Here is a 15,747-nt window from a genome sequence, read left to right on the forward strand (position 1 = left end):
CCCATCACTTTCTGCAGGCGTTTCTGGCTCTGAGTGTGGATCTGTGGTTGCGAGTCACCTGCTGCCCCCATGTTCCTACTGGACACCCTCTGCTACAATTGTTATTACTAGCTTTTCATGTTTCCCTTTCAGTGTTTCTTTATTTATTGCCAAATTGGTGAATGAGTTTATTAATTTGTTTGTCTTATGTATGCTTCTAAATACTCGTGCTTTCTGAAGATCCTGACCATTTTGGGATGACAACAAACATCAGGAAGTGTATCTTTATAGAAGCAGTAACGCACACATTGGTCGAGATGTGGATGTATTCTCAGCAAGAGGGCACACCTATTTAAAGGGCATTAGGGTAAGAGGGTACCTGAGCTTTGAAGGTAGTGGTTCAACAGATCACAAAACTCACGGTTCGGATTATTCTGTGGTCATTTATCAGATTGTTTTTCAAATCAGCTAAAAAAATGTTAAGGTTAATTTATTCAAGCCAAGTTGCGAAGAACCAGACTCTTGCTATTCAACACCAGTGTTAAATCCCTGCTGCTATACAGCAGAGAAACACACTTACAAAACCCAGATCTTTGTCTACAGTACCTAAGATCCATCTTGAAGTTATACTGGCCGAACACCAAGATGAGGAAAAGGAAGTGGGGTTGGACGCATCCTGTGGAAGCCCAAAACCAATATAACCAGACGTGCCCTAACATAGAACCCACAAGCGAAGACAAAACGAGGGAGACCCAGAAACAACAGTGATAATGTGTCAATAGACAGAGAAACTAAAGTACACTTGGATGAAGCTGGAGAGAGCAGCGCTGGTCAAGGCAATGAGGAAAGGGTTGCAAATGACAATGTCATAATAGATAAGGAAATGTTCATGAACTTTGCCGTCTAAACAAGTGTGCCCTCAATCTCCTGTTCAAAAAGCTGCAGCCTCTTCAGTGAACCCGACGTTAACAGGACAGATAATCAATGGGGCAGTGTTCTTCCCATTGTCATGAAGACAGGGGTTTAAGTACGGGTAGAGAGCCTCAGTGAAGTTACATCCACTGTAAGTATAAATGTGAGTCTTTGCTTCTGCGTCGTAGAAAGACACCAATCCTTCTTCATAGTCCAGGTAGATGCCCACTTTCTGAGGGGTTTCCTGGAGGTTGAGGGTGACACAGGGGCCGGCACAAGCGCTGAGACTGCCACCTTTCCGCCGGCAGATCGCCCAGTAACCGCTGTCAGGACGAACTGTGATGGGCCCCTTCCTCTTTATGGACTCTTTGGCCACACCAAGATCCCAGTCTGTTTTTTCTCCCACCTGAAACACAATATACAGAGTAGAGAGTTAGACAGGCAAGCAAATAATGGTGCAACAAGAGCTGCTGGTAAAGGGACACGAAAGAATCTCGAGACGCCGTGGTGAACATTATGCTGCCTGCATCATCCAGCATGATGGGTTTGGCGGTAGGTCAGTGATGGTCTTCTACACCTTCTGTTCTGTATCTGCCTTTCTGTCGCTTTATAGAAACCACATCTAACTAAATCCAAGAATCAGTGTTTATGGTTGCACTATTATAGACAATGGGGGATAAAAAAAATCTAGATATTTAGCTTAAAACCTAATTTTTAGGATTGCAATAATGCATGTAAGCACGTTTGTAAGGATGGACCAGCTGGTGGAGAGTCAATAGTGTTTGAAGTTCAAATTGTGATTGGAGGCTGATTTCCTACCTCAACCACCCAGTAGCTTTTTCCGGTGGTGAATTTTTGTTTTCCCAGAACAGAGACGCAGGAATCGAACCTGCGGACGTCGTCAGAGGGAGAGGGTTTCCACTGCTGGCTGCCAAGACTCACCTGTGGATCATCACCATTGTAAATGAGAATAACAACTGACTTTCAGTTTACACACTATGGACATTGTAAGGAATGTTTTTAATTGTGGTGTAATTATCATCACGTTGCATTTGGTCAATATAGCTTTACGCATGAAATCTCACTGATCTTAAGAAATCTTATGAAAGGGAGACCTGAAAACAAATTAAATACATAAGATCCCAACAAGTCAATTATTCACACAAAATCAACCATCATCCACACACACAGAGCCACACTAATTAGAACAATCACAGATATTTTTAGAAAAACAGTAGTTTAGCTTTCAAGTTTCTCAGAGGGTGTCTCTCTCTCTTTCATTAGCGCATACTAACAAAACCAGTTTTCCCTAGGTCAGAGTTAGTATGAGGAACTTCTAAACCCAAACTATCCTGTGATCTGGTGTCAGGGTTATTACCCTACCTGCTTGTCTACCTGTACGCACAATCTAGCTGTCTCTTGCTAGTTTCTTAAACATTGCCTACCTTAGCTTTAATTAGCAAGGTCTTTAAATGAAGACACAGGTATCCTGATGCCTTTTACATATGTACCAGTGATTCTCATCCAATCTTTTCATAATTACACTTGTTATAGTTGCTGTTCCACCCCCTCAGCTCCATGTGTTTCTTGATTTTAAACCATCAACAGCAAATGGGTCCAGATAACAACCCTGGTCGACAGGGAGCTGAAGGATGTCCTTACAGATGTATTGTATAATATATGTGCATTTGACGCATAACAGTTTAAAATAGCACTGTAACAGCTGGACAGAGGGTCAGTGACCTCCTAAGGGGAGGGCAGTGATTGGTGGTTATGTAGGGACTGAACCCTTCTATAGAATTTGACCTCTAAACCTTATTTTGTTACCTCAGAATAGTACTGAACCCTTCTATGCTATCTAACATACACCTACACATGTCCTATATAAGCTACGTTTGATGTACAGAAAGACAGAGTGGCCATCGGGCTGGGTCACTCTCCAAGCTGCTGCAGAGCTTGTAATTGATGCTGAACTCCTTGATGTAATAAACTTTTATGAGCGGATTTCTCCTCAACACATTGTCGCAGCATTATTGTTCAGACACCACACAGACATTCCCAATACCTTACTGTGTCAGGCTGTAATCCCTAGATGCTTAAAAAAGCAAAATCATTCCTATTCCAAAGAAGTCACCACCTCCAGCTTCAATGACTACTACCCTATCGACTTACACGATCATGAAGTGCTTTGAAAGGCTAGTCTATAAGTCAATAAAATTAACTTTGACTTTGTATTTAGACATAACTGCACACATTAGTTTAGTATATTCAGATTTAATTTTGTGTATGGTTTATACTGTGTTGCTTGGTATTTGTTGTTTAGTTAATATATGGATTGACTGATCTGTGTTAGGATTTCAATAAAGTTCTTATAAAAAAAAAACAACAGATTGAACTCTATCATCGATATAACCTGAACCATCTCTAAGCAGACAAATCCACAGAAACCAGCTTATTTAACCCTAAGTGCAAGACAAAGCCATCACAACTGGGTGGGCTAAGCAGGCAATTGCCTAGGGCCCAGAGCAGAGCGGTGGCCCCTATCCCCTAGTTTTCTGCACAACAAACCTACTAGTTCGCAGTGCCAGTTAAGATGGTAGCGGTGGGGGTATGCACCCAAATAGGTTGGTTTGCAATCCGCCAGTAAGCCAGATCCCTTTGCCTGGGGCCCCTTATAAACGGCCCTGGCACAGCACCATCTTGAAGGACAATGTCATACACAATTTTGTCACATTTAAGTCTGTCACACTTTACCTTTTTTCCATCTGGGGACAGAATCAGCCAGCCTGCAGCAGTTACAGGATCCATAGTCACATCCACTGGACAGGAACAGAAGATATACATTGAGAATAATTGATAAAAAAATAAATATGATATTCAGAGTCTACAGATTTCAAGAAATAAATTACCCAAAATTTGAATATTGCAGTGATTCTGTCTTCAAATCACCCAAAACACATGTGAAAGAGGACACATCTCTCCCCCTCTTCCTTTCCATCTGCATGCATTCTGGTCCCATTAACTCAACTTCCCCCTCTTCCCATAGTTTTGTGATTTTTGGCCCACTCCTCTCTCACTTTCTCTGACTTTCTGTCAATGTTTCTGGCTTCGGAGCTGTGGAGTCTGCTACAATTATTAATAATCTTACTGTCATTATCATTAATATTACTATAATGATCACTGCCATTTTTAATCTTCTAGTCTTAACCACAACCATTTTTACTGTTTGTGTAATTTTGTGTTGGCTGCTTTTCCCCAAAATTGAATTGAAGTTTGTATGTTCCAGGTAATCCCAGGTCCATGTCAGCCATTTCCAAAAAACACAATTGCTCCTTGTTCCAGAGCAAAAACAATTTTCTATGGGTTTGAAAGTCTAAATTCCACTATTTTCAACTATTTGCTTATTCTTGTCACATATGCAATACCTTAGAGTCTAAATGAAAACAAAAAAAGCTGAGCTTTTTATGTTAGGACTACTAGAAAACAGTGGGAAGCCTATGTAACTACTCTGTGCTGCAACCAGGGACTGTTTCTTCTGTACAGATACTTCTCACAAGCTGCCGGTACTCTTTTCTGCCTTCTCCATAACAGCATCTCAGGACACTAAGTGACACTCACCTGTCGCATCCCTGCAAATCACGGAGAAAGAGTAGGGAGAAGCTCGGGTGCCATACATACATTCTGCAAAATGGCAATTATTGACTAATGACTACTAAGCATTAACAAATGAGACTACTACTGTGGACAGTTTTCATGCACAAGGATGTAATAAATAAAAACAACCCAGAAAAATGAAACTGTTGTTTTGTCCAGTTACTAGTGGTAAGCTACATACCGTTATCTGCAATTATAATAATACACTAACAATAGCCCTAAATCAAACCTTAACCACAGTGGTGTAATATCAGAAAATGGTTTTATTTGTGCTGAATTGTTGAATCTCAACTGATAAGCTGTTTAAATGTTACAAATACTCTTGTAGGCAGATTGTCCAAATAAGGTGTAACCTATACATTTATCAATATTATACTAACATGAGGCCTATATTTTCAGTTTAATGTAACTAATATACTAAAACACCAATAAAGCCTAGTTACCTCTACAGGTTGTGGATGGGGGGGGGGATTTTCCAGGAGGTACACACGGCAAGATGTAAATTGGAAGTAGCGGCACGTATTATTTACCACTTTGAGCTCTGGCTGCCACATCGTAATTAAGTTTTGTATTTCTGTGTGATATTTATGTTATATGTTTATGGATAACTATTGTATTGCAGCTATGTTTCCAAGTTGTCAATGTATTGCTTTAAAGTCATCCTGTTTATCATCATGTCCCGTGCCACCTAATGAATGGACTTCCCATTTTTGTACCTCTCCCACAACTCAAATCCAAATCCACAAAAAGAATTGAAAACTGTCTGTCTTCCATTTATAGAAGCATGACATGATGGTTTCTGGTCTGAAATGCATAATGTCACATCCTTTTGGTGATGCATAAAAATGCAATGTAAAATATCTGTCTCAGCTTTTGGCTCAAATGACCCCGTTCCTGGCATTTTCCCCATTGATGTTGTTCATAATGGACTGTGGTACAGAAACAGTGACAATATTACACACTCTGTCTTACATTTTCAATGTCAGTGGCCATAATTATACTTGCACTAAATGTGATTGTTTTGAGATGTTCTACATTTACTTTGGTATGTTAGTCCAGATGAGCCACCCTCCTAAGATGTAACAAAATGTATGATTACGGTACTGTAAAATAAAAGTATTAAAGGGGAATGCGAACGTCATGTAGCAGTTATTATAATATTCTCAATAACAACAATAAAAATTATAGCTTAAAGCTACTACTAAAAGACTCCGGCAAGATGAGAGGACATTGATGTGTTTTACATGATGATGCTTGGTGCTCAAACACAGTCAAGATGGACCGTTTCCCAAACTTGAGACTTTTTAACCTTTTTAACTTTTATGCATGTCTGTACATATGTTTATAAATAACTGTATATATTGTTTGATCTAATTTAATTTATTTTTTATGTTACCATACTTTAACACACATTTAATTTTCTAAGTTACGTTCTAAGTTAAGTTCTGTGTGCGTAGCATGGAGACTTCAAACTTTCTTTTCGTTGCACAACCTTGTGTTGTACAATGCCAAAAAAACATATGGTTTTGCTGAATAATAAAGTAAATATAATTTGTTCATATATCTATCGAAACCTCATTGCTTGACTGGCTACTCTCTGCTGACCCAGACAACGATATCATTTGTCCTGTGTCGGGCACCAGATTCTCCTTTCTGTTTGGAAAGGCAGGGGTGAGCAGTGGACTGATTCGCAACCTCACCACTAGATGCTGCAAAAAGTTACACACTAAGTACATATCCATACACATACCTGCAAATTGATTTGCCTCCCTCATTTCTACAAAATGAAAAGAAAATTAAATGTTATTAAATGTTTTGTGAAAACAAAATGAAACAACTGTCTAATCCATTTGGCAAATGGCATTTGAGCAGTAGAACTAGACGTGAGGGTTTCAAATACAGTAAAAAAGGCTGCATGTACTTTTGAATTATTGTAACCTTGTGTTGTATGAGTAATTATTTGGTAACTCACAAATCGTAAAGTTACTGACCTTCTGCAGACAGTTTCTTTTCAAGTTTGTGGCAAACGTCCACCAGCTTGGAGAAAGTTCTCCTCGCTTTCCCCATGTAGTTGTCTGAGTGAACTCTGACCTCAGACAAGTCTTTAGTGGACAGTGGAGCACCCATAAAGGGGAAACTCTACAGTGAAACAGGACAACAGTAACACACATTACTTGTGAGTGCGAAAAAAAAAGGAGGTGTTGTCAGGATTTGTGCTTGTATTTATTTAATACATTTGGTAGAGTGTTTCTTTGGTATAAATAATCCAGTGTAAATGAAAACATTGATAGAGGGCATCTTTGTGTGTGCGGGATTTTCTAACCTGTATGAGATGAAGAGGGTCCTCGGATTGCTCCAGGTGATGCAGCTCAGTGCATCTCATCTGCAATTCGTCGATTTCCTCCCCGAGCTCTCTGAGATGCTTCTCTGCTGTCTTTTCAGCTGCTTCAAACTTCTGCTCGATCTCCTCAATGAGCAAAGCCATGTTTCTCTCAATAACGCTGTTCACCATGGTAAAGACCTGAACACTTGCCTGTATCTCTCTCTCTTTATATACCTGCAGATATGTATAAATCAATATGAATTAATATGTAAAATAACGCAACTAAAAGAATGGAACCCATCAGTGGATGGAGTTAGATAACCACTGAGGTGGTCTCCTCTCCAAAACAAATGGACCCGGTCATTAAAACATTAAAGACAAAGCAGTTTCATCCTAAAAAAAAAAAAAAAAAAATCAGTGCCACTTTGGCAGACACTGGGTGTCAGCGAGGTGACCTCTTGTTAGCTGTAAATGTCAGTGGCTGCTGGAGTTCTTTGAAGAATTTGATCCCTTTATCCAGTTTATTAAATATGTTATGAACTTGAATTGGGGACCTTTTCCTTATACTCACACCCTTATACTCAAGTACTGTACAACTGAGGTACTTCACTTGAGTATTTACATTTTCTGCTACTTTCGTCTTCTACAGCACTACTAATATTGTACTATTAACTCAACCACATTTATTTGATAACTGTATCAAAATGGCAAAATATAAATGATGTTGTAATATAGATAAAGATAAAACATTATTGATCCCTAAGCTTCCCAGCAGTTATTGTAACGGGAAATTATTTTGAAATGGGCTATTCTGCAATTTTGTTTTACTTTCACTTTTTCTTAAATGTGTAATTCATGGTCACATGGACCAAACAAATAGGTGGTAACTTTTTTTTTTTTGGGGGGTGTTCTTTGGTTTATATAATTTTTAGCGGTTTGAGTTGGTAGAATGTTTTTTGTGAACTCTGTGCCTTAATAAATAATTTGCATTATACCAAAACCATCTAATTTATGTTGATTGCCTTTCCCGAGCTGGGTCATAACAGAAGTGCAGATTTTTAATGATATTTATTTTCGCTATTTCTTTGTGTAGAGGGGAAAATCAAAGGAATTGAAACTCCAGGAAAACAGCATTAAGCGGGACTGCGAAAGAAAAGGGAATGGCAAGCATGGGATGCGTATTTTATTATTCTCACATTCACATAATTAATATCATATAATTTATAGCAGATTAGGGGTGTGTATTCTTGTCAGAAACCCTCGGCTCACTATAGCATCTCAAGTCATAAGTAGTATTATGAGAATAGACAGCCAGAGCTAACTGCTTAGAATGCTAACTTAAGTATACAGGTGCTGGTCATATAATTAGAATATCATCAAGAAGTTGAATTATTTCAGTAATTCCATTCAAAAAGTGAAACTTGTATAATGTATACATTCATTCCACACAGACTGATATATTTCAAGTTTTCATTCCTTTTAATTTTGATGATTAGAACTGACAACTAATTACTAAACTAAAGGCTGGCTGTTCACAGAGCTCTGTGTCCAAGCACATTAATAGAGAGGCGAAGGGAAGGAAAAGATGCGGTAGAAAAAAAGTGTACAAGCAATAGGGATAACCGCACCCTGGAGAGGATTGTGAAACAAAACCTATTCAAAAATGTGAGGGAGATTCACAAAGAGTGGACTGCAGCTGGAGTCAGTGCTTCAAGAACCACCACGCACAGACGTATGCAAGACATGGGTTTCAGCTGTCGCATTCCTTGTGTCAAGCCACTCTTGAACAAGACACAGCGTCAGAAGCGTCTCGACTGCTGCTGAGTGGTCTAAAGTTATGTTCTCTGATGAAAGTAAATTTTGCATTTCCTTTGGAAAGCAAGGTCCCAGAGTCTGGAGGAAGAGAGGAGAGGCACAGAATCCACGTTGCTTGAAGTCCAGTGTAAAGTTTCCACAGTCAGTGATGGTTTGGGGTGCCATGTCATCTGCTGATGTTGGTCCACTATGTTTTCTGAGGTCCAAGGTCAACGCAGCCGTCTACCAGGAAGTTTTAGAGCACTTCATGCTTCCTGCTGCTGACCAACTTTATGGAGATGCAGATTTCATTTTCCAACAGGACTTGGCACCTGGACACAGTACCAAAGCTACCAGTACCTGGTTTAAGGACCATGGTATCCCTGTTCTTAATTGGCCAGCAAACTCGCCTGACCTTAACCCTATAGAAAATCTATGGAGTATTGTGAAGAGGAAGATGCGATACGCCAGACCCAACAATACAGAAGAGCTGAAGGCCACTATCAGAGCAACCTGGGCTCTCATAACACCTGAGCAGTGCCACAGACTGATCGACTCCATGCCACGCCGCATTGCTGCAGTAATTCAGGCAAAAGGAGCCCCAACTAAGTATTGAGTGCTGTACATGCTCATACTTTTCAGTTGGCCAACATTTCTAATAATCCTTTTTTTGTATTGGTCTTAAGTAATATTCTAGTTTTCGGAGATTCTGAATTTGGGATTTTCATTAGTTGTCAGTTTTAATTATCACAATTAAATGAAATAAACATTTGAAATACATCAGTCTGTGTGTAATGAATATAATATCCAAGTTTCACTTTTTGAATGGAATTACTGAAATAAATCAACTTTTTGATGATATTCTAATTATATGACAGTACCTGTATATCTCTGCAACACAAAGCGCAATGCTGAAGCTCAGAATGGTGACTTCTTCACATTCTTTTAATGATGTTAGTTCACTTTCTGAATGTTTTAAAATAAAATTCTGGCGAAAGCTTACATATTGAGTCAGCATTTTAGTAAACGTTTTAATGCATGACTTTTACTTGTAACATAGCGTTTATATTGTGGTATTGCTACTGTTACTGCCGACATGTGGTTCTCAATAATACTCTTTTTTTGTCTGTCTTTGGGCAATGCAAAGGGATCCAACCAACTATCATACATAGCAGTGTAGTTGTGTTTTATCTTGGAACACCATTGCTTGTGTCCCTTTTAGACCTAGTAGCAAACTGCGTGATGGATTACAAAGTCAACTGCATTTTTTTTCTATCACTCTGAAATGGAAATTGCCAGAGCATTTACAGGGGCAATTGGGACAGGGGGCTTTGGTTTCTTTTTTAAGCAAAGGAATAGAGACAACAATGACACCACTTTTGAAAGACAAGTGGGACATACAGTACAAGTTTCTGCCCGATAAATGTTTATAATTGAAAAACTTAAACTGTAATGGTCAAATGCACATATGTTATACACCACACCATTAAAATCACTTACTTTGCTCAACTCCACTGAAGCCTTAATCTCATCACACTTTCTGATTCTGTCTTGAACCATGTGTTGAAGCTCTGCTTTGGTCTTCATCATCTGAGTCTGTAAAAGGTATCATAATTTGTAAGCAAACACAATATCGGCAGCATAAACCATCAGTTGTATTGTATGATACAATAAACATAAAATTGTTAAATTGTCAAATGCATAATTTTGAAATCACAGCGGTAAAAGATAGAAGTAGATCGTTAAATGAAATAACCCTCTCTTCTTCACCTTGATCCTTATGCTCTCCTTCTCCATGGGAACAATCTCATGGTTTTTGTGGTCCATCTGTGTGCATTTCATACAAACAGGTGTCTGATCTTTCTTGCAAAACTTCTCCAGCAGCTCATTGTGATTTCTGCAGAGGTGACTGGCGATGAAGGTGGCCGGATCTGTCAGCCCGTGCTTCGTCAGCACTTGATCCTTTAGATGAGGCGTCAGGTGAATTTCACAGTAAGACTCGCGGCAGACAAGGCATGACTTAACCGCCATTAACTTGTTTCCCCGGCAGATGTCGCAGTTAACCTCAGACCTAGAAAGTTGTCTCGGGATAAGTCTCTTTGCTGGGGCTGGCTTGTATGCTGGCTTGTCCTTTAGAGACCTATTGATTCAAGACAGAGATCTCGATAATTTACATCAAACATGAAAAAAGTGCCTACAGTGGTGCTAAAGAAGGTGTTATTGTAGAAGACATTGTTTATAAGAAGTATACACAAATAAAAAAAAAAAAAAAAAAATACTATTTCAACAGACCTTTTAAATTGCTCAGTGATGTCTTTTAAGCCTACGTTGATCCTGAGTTCTGGGCGTCTTTTAAAGGCCTCTTTGCACAGCGGACACTCTGACTTGTGTCGTGAATCCCAAAAACGTTTGATGCATGCCAGGCAGAAATTGTGCCCACATGGGATGGAGACAGGGTTTTTGAAGATATCCAGACAGATGACGCACCAAAACTGCTCCTCAGACAATGCAGAGGCCATGTTTCTGACTGTAGAATGACATTATCTTACTTATACATACAAAGGTTAGGTAGATTTCTTGTACATATAATGTTAAAGTGCATTTGCAAAAGACTTACTTTTTGTCAGATTGTTACTGTTAAGGTTTATAAACTAATAAAACCTTAATTTGCTTAATTGTCATGACATTATCAGGATAGTAGTATACATTATTATCGAATGCACCTGACTTTTCTTCCTTTTACAGAAGTACTAGCCAACAAGATAATATATAATATGCATTTAAAGTGCTTCAGGGACTAAACTTGGGAAATAAGTTCATAAAAAAACTTTTCAATAGAAATAGAACAACAAACATGTATATGCATACTCTATAACATAATGCGTTTGTTTCTTAAAAAAAAAAAAAAAAAAAAGGAGGCTTCATCCCAAAGAAACTTTTCAGTTACACTTTAAGTCAACTGTTTAAAGTTATATTCAGTCGCAGGAAGAAGTATGGGAACCCTTAGAAATTACCTGGATTTCTGCATAAATTTACTCGTACAGCAGGAGTTGGAAAACAACGACATTTCTAAAACCATACATTGTTTGCCCAGCATAAGGGGCCGGCAGGAACAGGCAACTGGCCAAAATGCAGGCAAGGCATGGGGAAAGAGAGACTCGAGACAAGAAGCATACAGCATCATAACAAACTGGAAAGGAACAAGGAAGTGGTATAAAGTATGTAGTGATTAGGTAATGAGGTGCAGGTGGGAAGCTCAGGTGACAGCAGGGAGGATGAGAAGTAGGAACAGGTGGGAAGGGATGGGAGTTGCCAGGTCATGAGAAAAGGATGGAAAGTCCAATGACATCTGATAGGCATCTAGAGGAAGGCAAGTCTGGGGAGCTGAAGGCAATAACATGGCCTGAGAGAATTGACCAGGGGCTTGAGGCAGGGGCCAAGGGAAGCTGAGGAACAGATTGTGACGGTTGTGAAATAAATATTTTAAATACAGAGGTCTGTAAATGTTATAATCTGACTGCATCTGCTGTCAGAATGCAGTATAATAAGGTGATCAAACTCCTTATTAAGTGGGTGATCAGAACAATTAATCAGTTTATGCCCAATATTATTTTTTTCTTGTCATTACTGATACCTCAGAAAAAGATTTTGTTAGAGTAGTAGCTGGCACTTGGCAGGTAGCATAGAGGGGACTTTTTTAAATATTTGATTGAATGTTAATATTAAAACAATAATACAATAATTTTAGAATCATTATCCCTCTTTCCTGGAGTTGGGGTTGTGAAAAAACAAGAAAACTGCCAGTTGCCCAGGACTCTTGCTAGTTAACCTAGTTTTAAACTTAAACTGATGGCTAAATATTTTAAATGAATGAAATTAGTGAGACCATCTACAGTTTTTACAACCTCATACTAGTATAAAAACTCAAAGGAGAAATCAAGAAAGATCACTAACAAGTGTCTTGGTTACACAAGACTGATAGCAAAGCTAGCAAGTTACTGGAACACGTTTGACTATTTAGAAAGCGTGTCACAATAACCTTAGTCTAATATCTTTTAGGACAGATGCATACATAAGGTCTGTAGCTTTACTTACTTTTCTTGAATACAGTATGATGAAGTCTTTAGTTGTTGTCCTTTTATATAGTTACAGTTACAGGAAAACTATGTGAACCCTTTGGAATTACCTGGATTTCTGCATAAATTGGTCATAAAATGTGATCTGATCTTCCTCTAAGTCACAACAATAGACAAACAGTCTGCTTAAAGTATGTGAACCACTTGATTTAATAACTGGGGTGACGCCCTGCGGGGTCATGTGTGGGCGTGGCCAATCTCCATCCCTTGCAGATGAAGAGCTGAGACTGACTGCAGTAACTCAGGGCATCTGGGCTAATTGCCCTGTAGAGTATTTGTAACACCTTATTCTCATTTTTAGGGATGCTTAATTTGAATTATTTTGAGTTAGAGCAGACTGTGTTTGTCTATTGTTGTGACTTAGATGAAGATCAGATCACATTAGTGATCTTTCTTGATTTCTCCTTTTGAGTTTTTATAGTAGTATGAGGTTGTAAAAACTGTAGATGGTCTCACTAATTTCATTCATTTAAAATATTTAGCCATCAAAAAGTTTAAAACTAGGTTAACTAGCGAGCGTCCTCTGTGATCTGTGCAGTCCTGTGTGCCAAAACTGATACAAAAATGTAAGAAATAAAGAAACGCCACTGGCACATATCAGCTCACAGGGTGCTGGGAAGACATGGACAGTATGGCTTGTCCACTTTGTAGCGAATTGGAGGACAGCTAGCTCCGTTATTTTACTTTATTGTTAACCTGATAGCTATTGTCGTGTCGCCATTATACTTTCAGACCCCCCGGTTTGCTGCTCTTCGAGGACAAACAAAATACACTTCTCGTGGTGGATCGACTCGTGGGTCTACTTCATACCAGGATTGAGATAAAAATCTATAGCGACGGAATGCTGCTACACAGCTGAATCATGTGACCAGCTCAAGAACATGGCAAGTTGTGTAACATTTTAGATTAAAATCTGACACATAAATATTGCATCAAGTCAGTCTATCTTGAAGCAGGGGCTACTGATATCTTATTTTATATGTTCTTACTCTCAACACTATGTGCTCAGTAAAAGTAATGTCTTACCTGTGTGGGGAGTCGACAGACAGATACTCCTTAACAGATATGTTTCCAGCAGGTGAACATGGTCGAAACAAACTCTTCCTGGAATAGATGGAGTTACAAGTTCCTCCTACACTGACAATTGAAAGGTGTTGAACAGGTCATTCTGGTTCTCCCAATCCTTCACCAGTGCACATTACATTTAAACGATCATTTTCTGTTGCTGTTGCTCCTTAGTACAAAGTTAGCAATTATCAAATGTACTGTATGTTGTCGGGTTCAGGGAGACGGAGAGAGAAACATACAAAAAATAACACAAAACAGTAAGATGTAACAAACAAAAGTTATGATTTGAATAACCAGAGGGGAGAGGTGGAAAAGGTCATTGGGAGGTTTGGCAGGAATGGCCCTCCACACTGGGGCCAACTTACTTACTGGCCCCAGCATTCAGCCCCGTCCCCTTTTCACCTGCCCCCTTAGGCAAAAGGACGCCAGGTCCCTCCAGCCCAGGGCTTAGCCCCTGGAGCACCACCAGCACCCAAGAGCCAGTGACAACCCCGCCCAGCCCTAGGTCAGGTCCAGGGGAGCCCAGACCCAGAGATCCAAAGCCCTGAACCACAAGCCCCCACACATCCACTAGGCAGCTCAGCACAGCCCCGACCCAAACTCCTTCACACACCACCAAAGCTAAAACATGTGGTCAGCTGTCTGAAAGTTCTCAACACCAACATTATGTTGTAACCAGCTATGAGGTTAGTGAGGTCCGGATCTCCATAATTATATGTAGTCTATAGCCTAACAATAAAAAGTACTTATAAAAAACATTAATAACACAATCAATTTAAATGAAGGCTTTAAGACCATGCAGATTCAGCTGATCACACAATTCAATTTGAAAAACTGATCCACGTTCAGTATCCAGCTTGATGAAGCACATGAAAACATGAGAGTACTGCTGTTTGTCGCCAGAGTTGTGGGCGATAAATAGTGACTTTCTGGGTGGGTGAAATAGGGTCAAGTGTCTGCCCGAGAGACGCTGTGTGCATTTACACACGAGCACATATTAAAATCTCCCAACATACCAACAGGATAGGTCAAGATTGAATGTTGATGTAATTAGTGTTCTTCTCCACATCCAAAAGGTCTCACAGACAGTCCAGGTTCATACAGTGAAACGTTCTGGAGTAAAGCAGCCGTCCACCTGATCAATCCTGAGCTCCATCAGAGAATTTAATTTATTCCAGAAGCAAAAGTTGAATTCAGATTCCTTCGCAGTTTGCTCTGCCTGTCCTGTCAAGTTTATAACAATTTGTGACATTACTGCGCGCATGGAAACGTTTAAAATGACTGACAGCAGCCTCTCTAATCATTAAAGCAAACCGTTACACTCATAATAATAATAATAATCTTTATTTGTAGAGCACTTTTCAAAAACAAGTTACAAAGTACAAGTGTAAAGACAATAATACCCAAGAGACAATAATACAAAAACAATACAAGATAAAAGCATGATAACATTGAAAAGACTAAAATACACGTTTAAGATAAATATAAAATTAGTAAAATACAATAAAATAAAAGGGATAAAATAAAGTCACATAAGATCGGGAAAGGCTCTCCTATAAAAGTATGTTTTAAGAAGGGACTTAAAAGAGTTCACTGACTCAGCCGACCTGATTTCCTCGGGCAGGCTGTTCCAGAGCCTCGGGGCCCTGACAGCAAACGCTCTGTCCCCTTTAGTTTTCAGTCGAGACTCTGGAACAGACAACAGACCTCTGCCCGAGGATCTCAAGGTGCGTGCTCAGAAATATAAGAAGGCGAGAGGCCATGAAGAGCTTTAAAAGTGATCAATAGAATTTTAAAGTCAATTCTAAAACATACTGGGAGCCAGTGTAATGAAGCTAAAATAGGAGTAATGTGGTCATATTTCTTTGTTCTGGTTAAAAG

General features: G+C 39.3%; 1 protein-coding gene across 4 annotated transcripts; it reads right to left on the reverse strand.

Moving 5' to 3' along the window:
* Positions 1-402: 402 nt before the first annotated feature.
* On the reverse strand, positions 403-12,885 carry LOC123980870 (E3 ubiquitin-protein ligase TRIM21-like). 4 transcript variants are annotated; one of them, XM_046065425.1, is made up of 10 exons: positions 12,758-12,885; positions 10,955-11,189; positions 10,433-10,802; positions 10,163-10,258; positions 6,869-7,102; positions 6,537-6,684; positions 6,296-6,322; positions 3,646-3,710; positions 1,711-1,833; positions 403-1,297 (listed from the first exon to the last, which is right to left on the reverse strand). In XM_046065425.1, exons 2-10 carry the CDS (start codon positions 11,179-11,181, stop codon positions 911-913), a joined length of 1,677 nt encoding a protein of 558 aa, XP_045921381.1. In that variant the 5' UTR covers positions 11,182-11,189; positions 12,758-12,885; the 3' UTR covers positions 403-910. The 4 variants fall into 4 exon arrangements, with proteins under 4 accessions (XP_045921381.1, XP_045921382.1, XP_045921383.1 ...); XM_046065426.1 differs by having other exon boundaries at positions 12,849-12,861; XM_046065427.1 differs by lacking the exon at positions 12,758-12,885 and adding an exon at positions 11,677-11,824 and having other exon boundaries at positions 6,869-7,012.
* Positions 12,886-15,747: the final 2,862 nt, after the last annotated feature.

This window comes from Micropterus dolomieu, linkage group LG12 (genome assembly GCF_021292245.1).
Source record: "Micropterus dolomieu isolate WLL.071019.BEF.003 ecotype Adirondacks linkage group LG12, ASM2129224v1, whole genome shotgun sequence".
Classification (NCBI taxonomy): Eukaryota; Metazoa; Chordata; class Actinopteri; order Centrarchiformes; family Centrarchidae; genus Micropterus; species Micropterus dolomieu.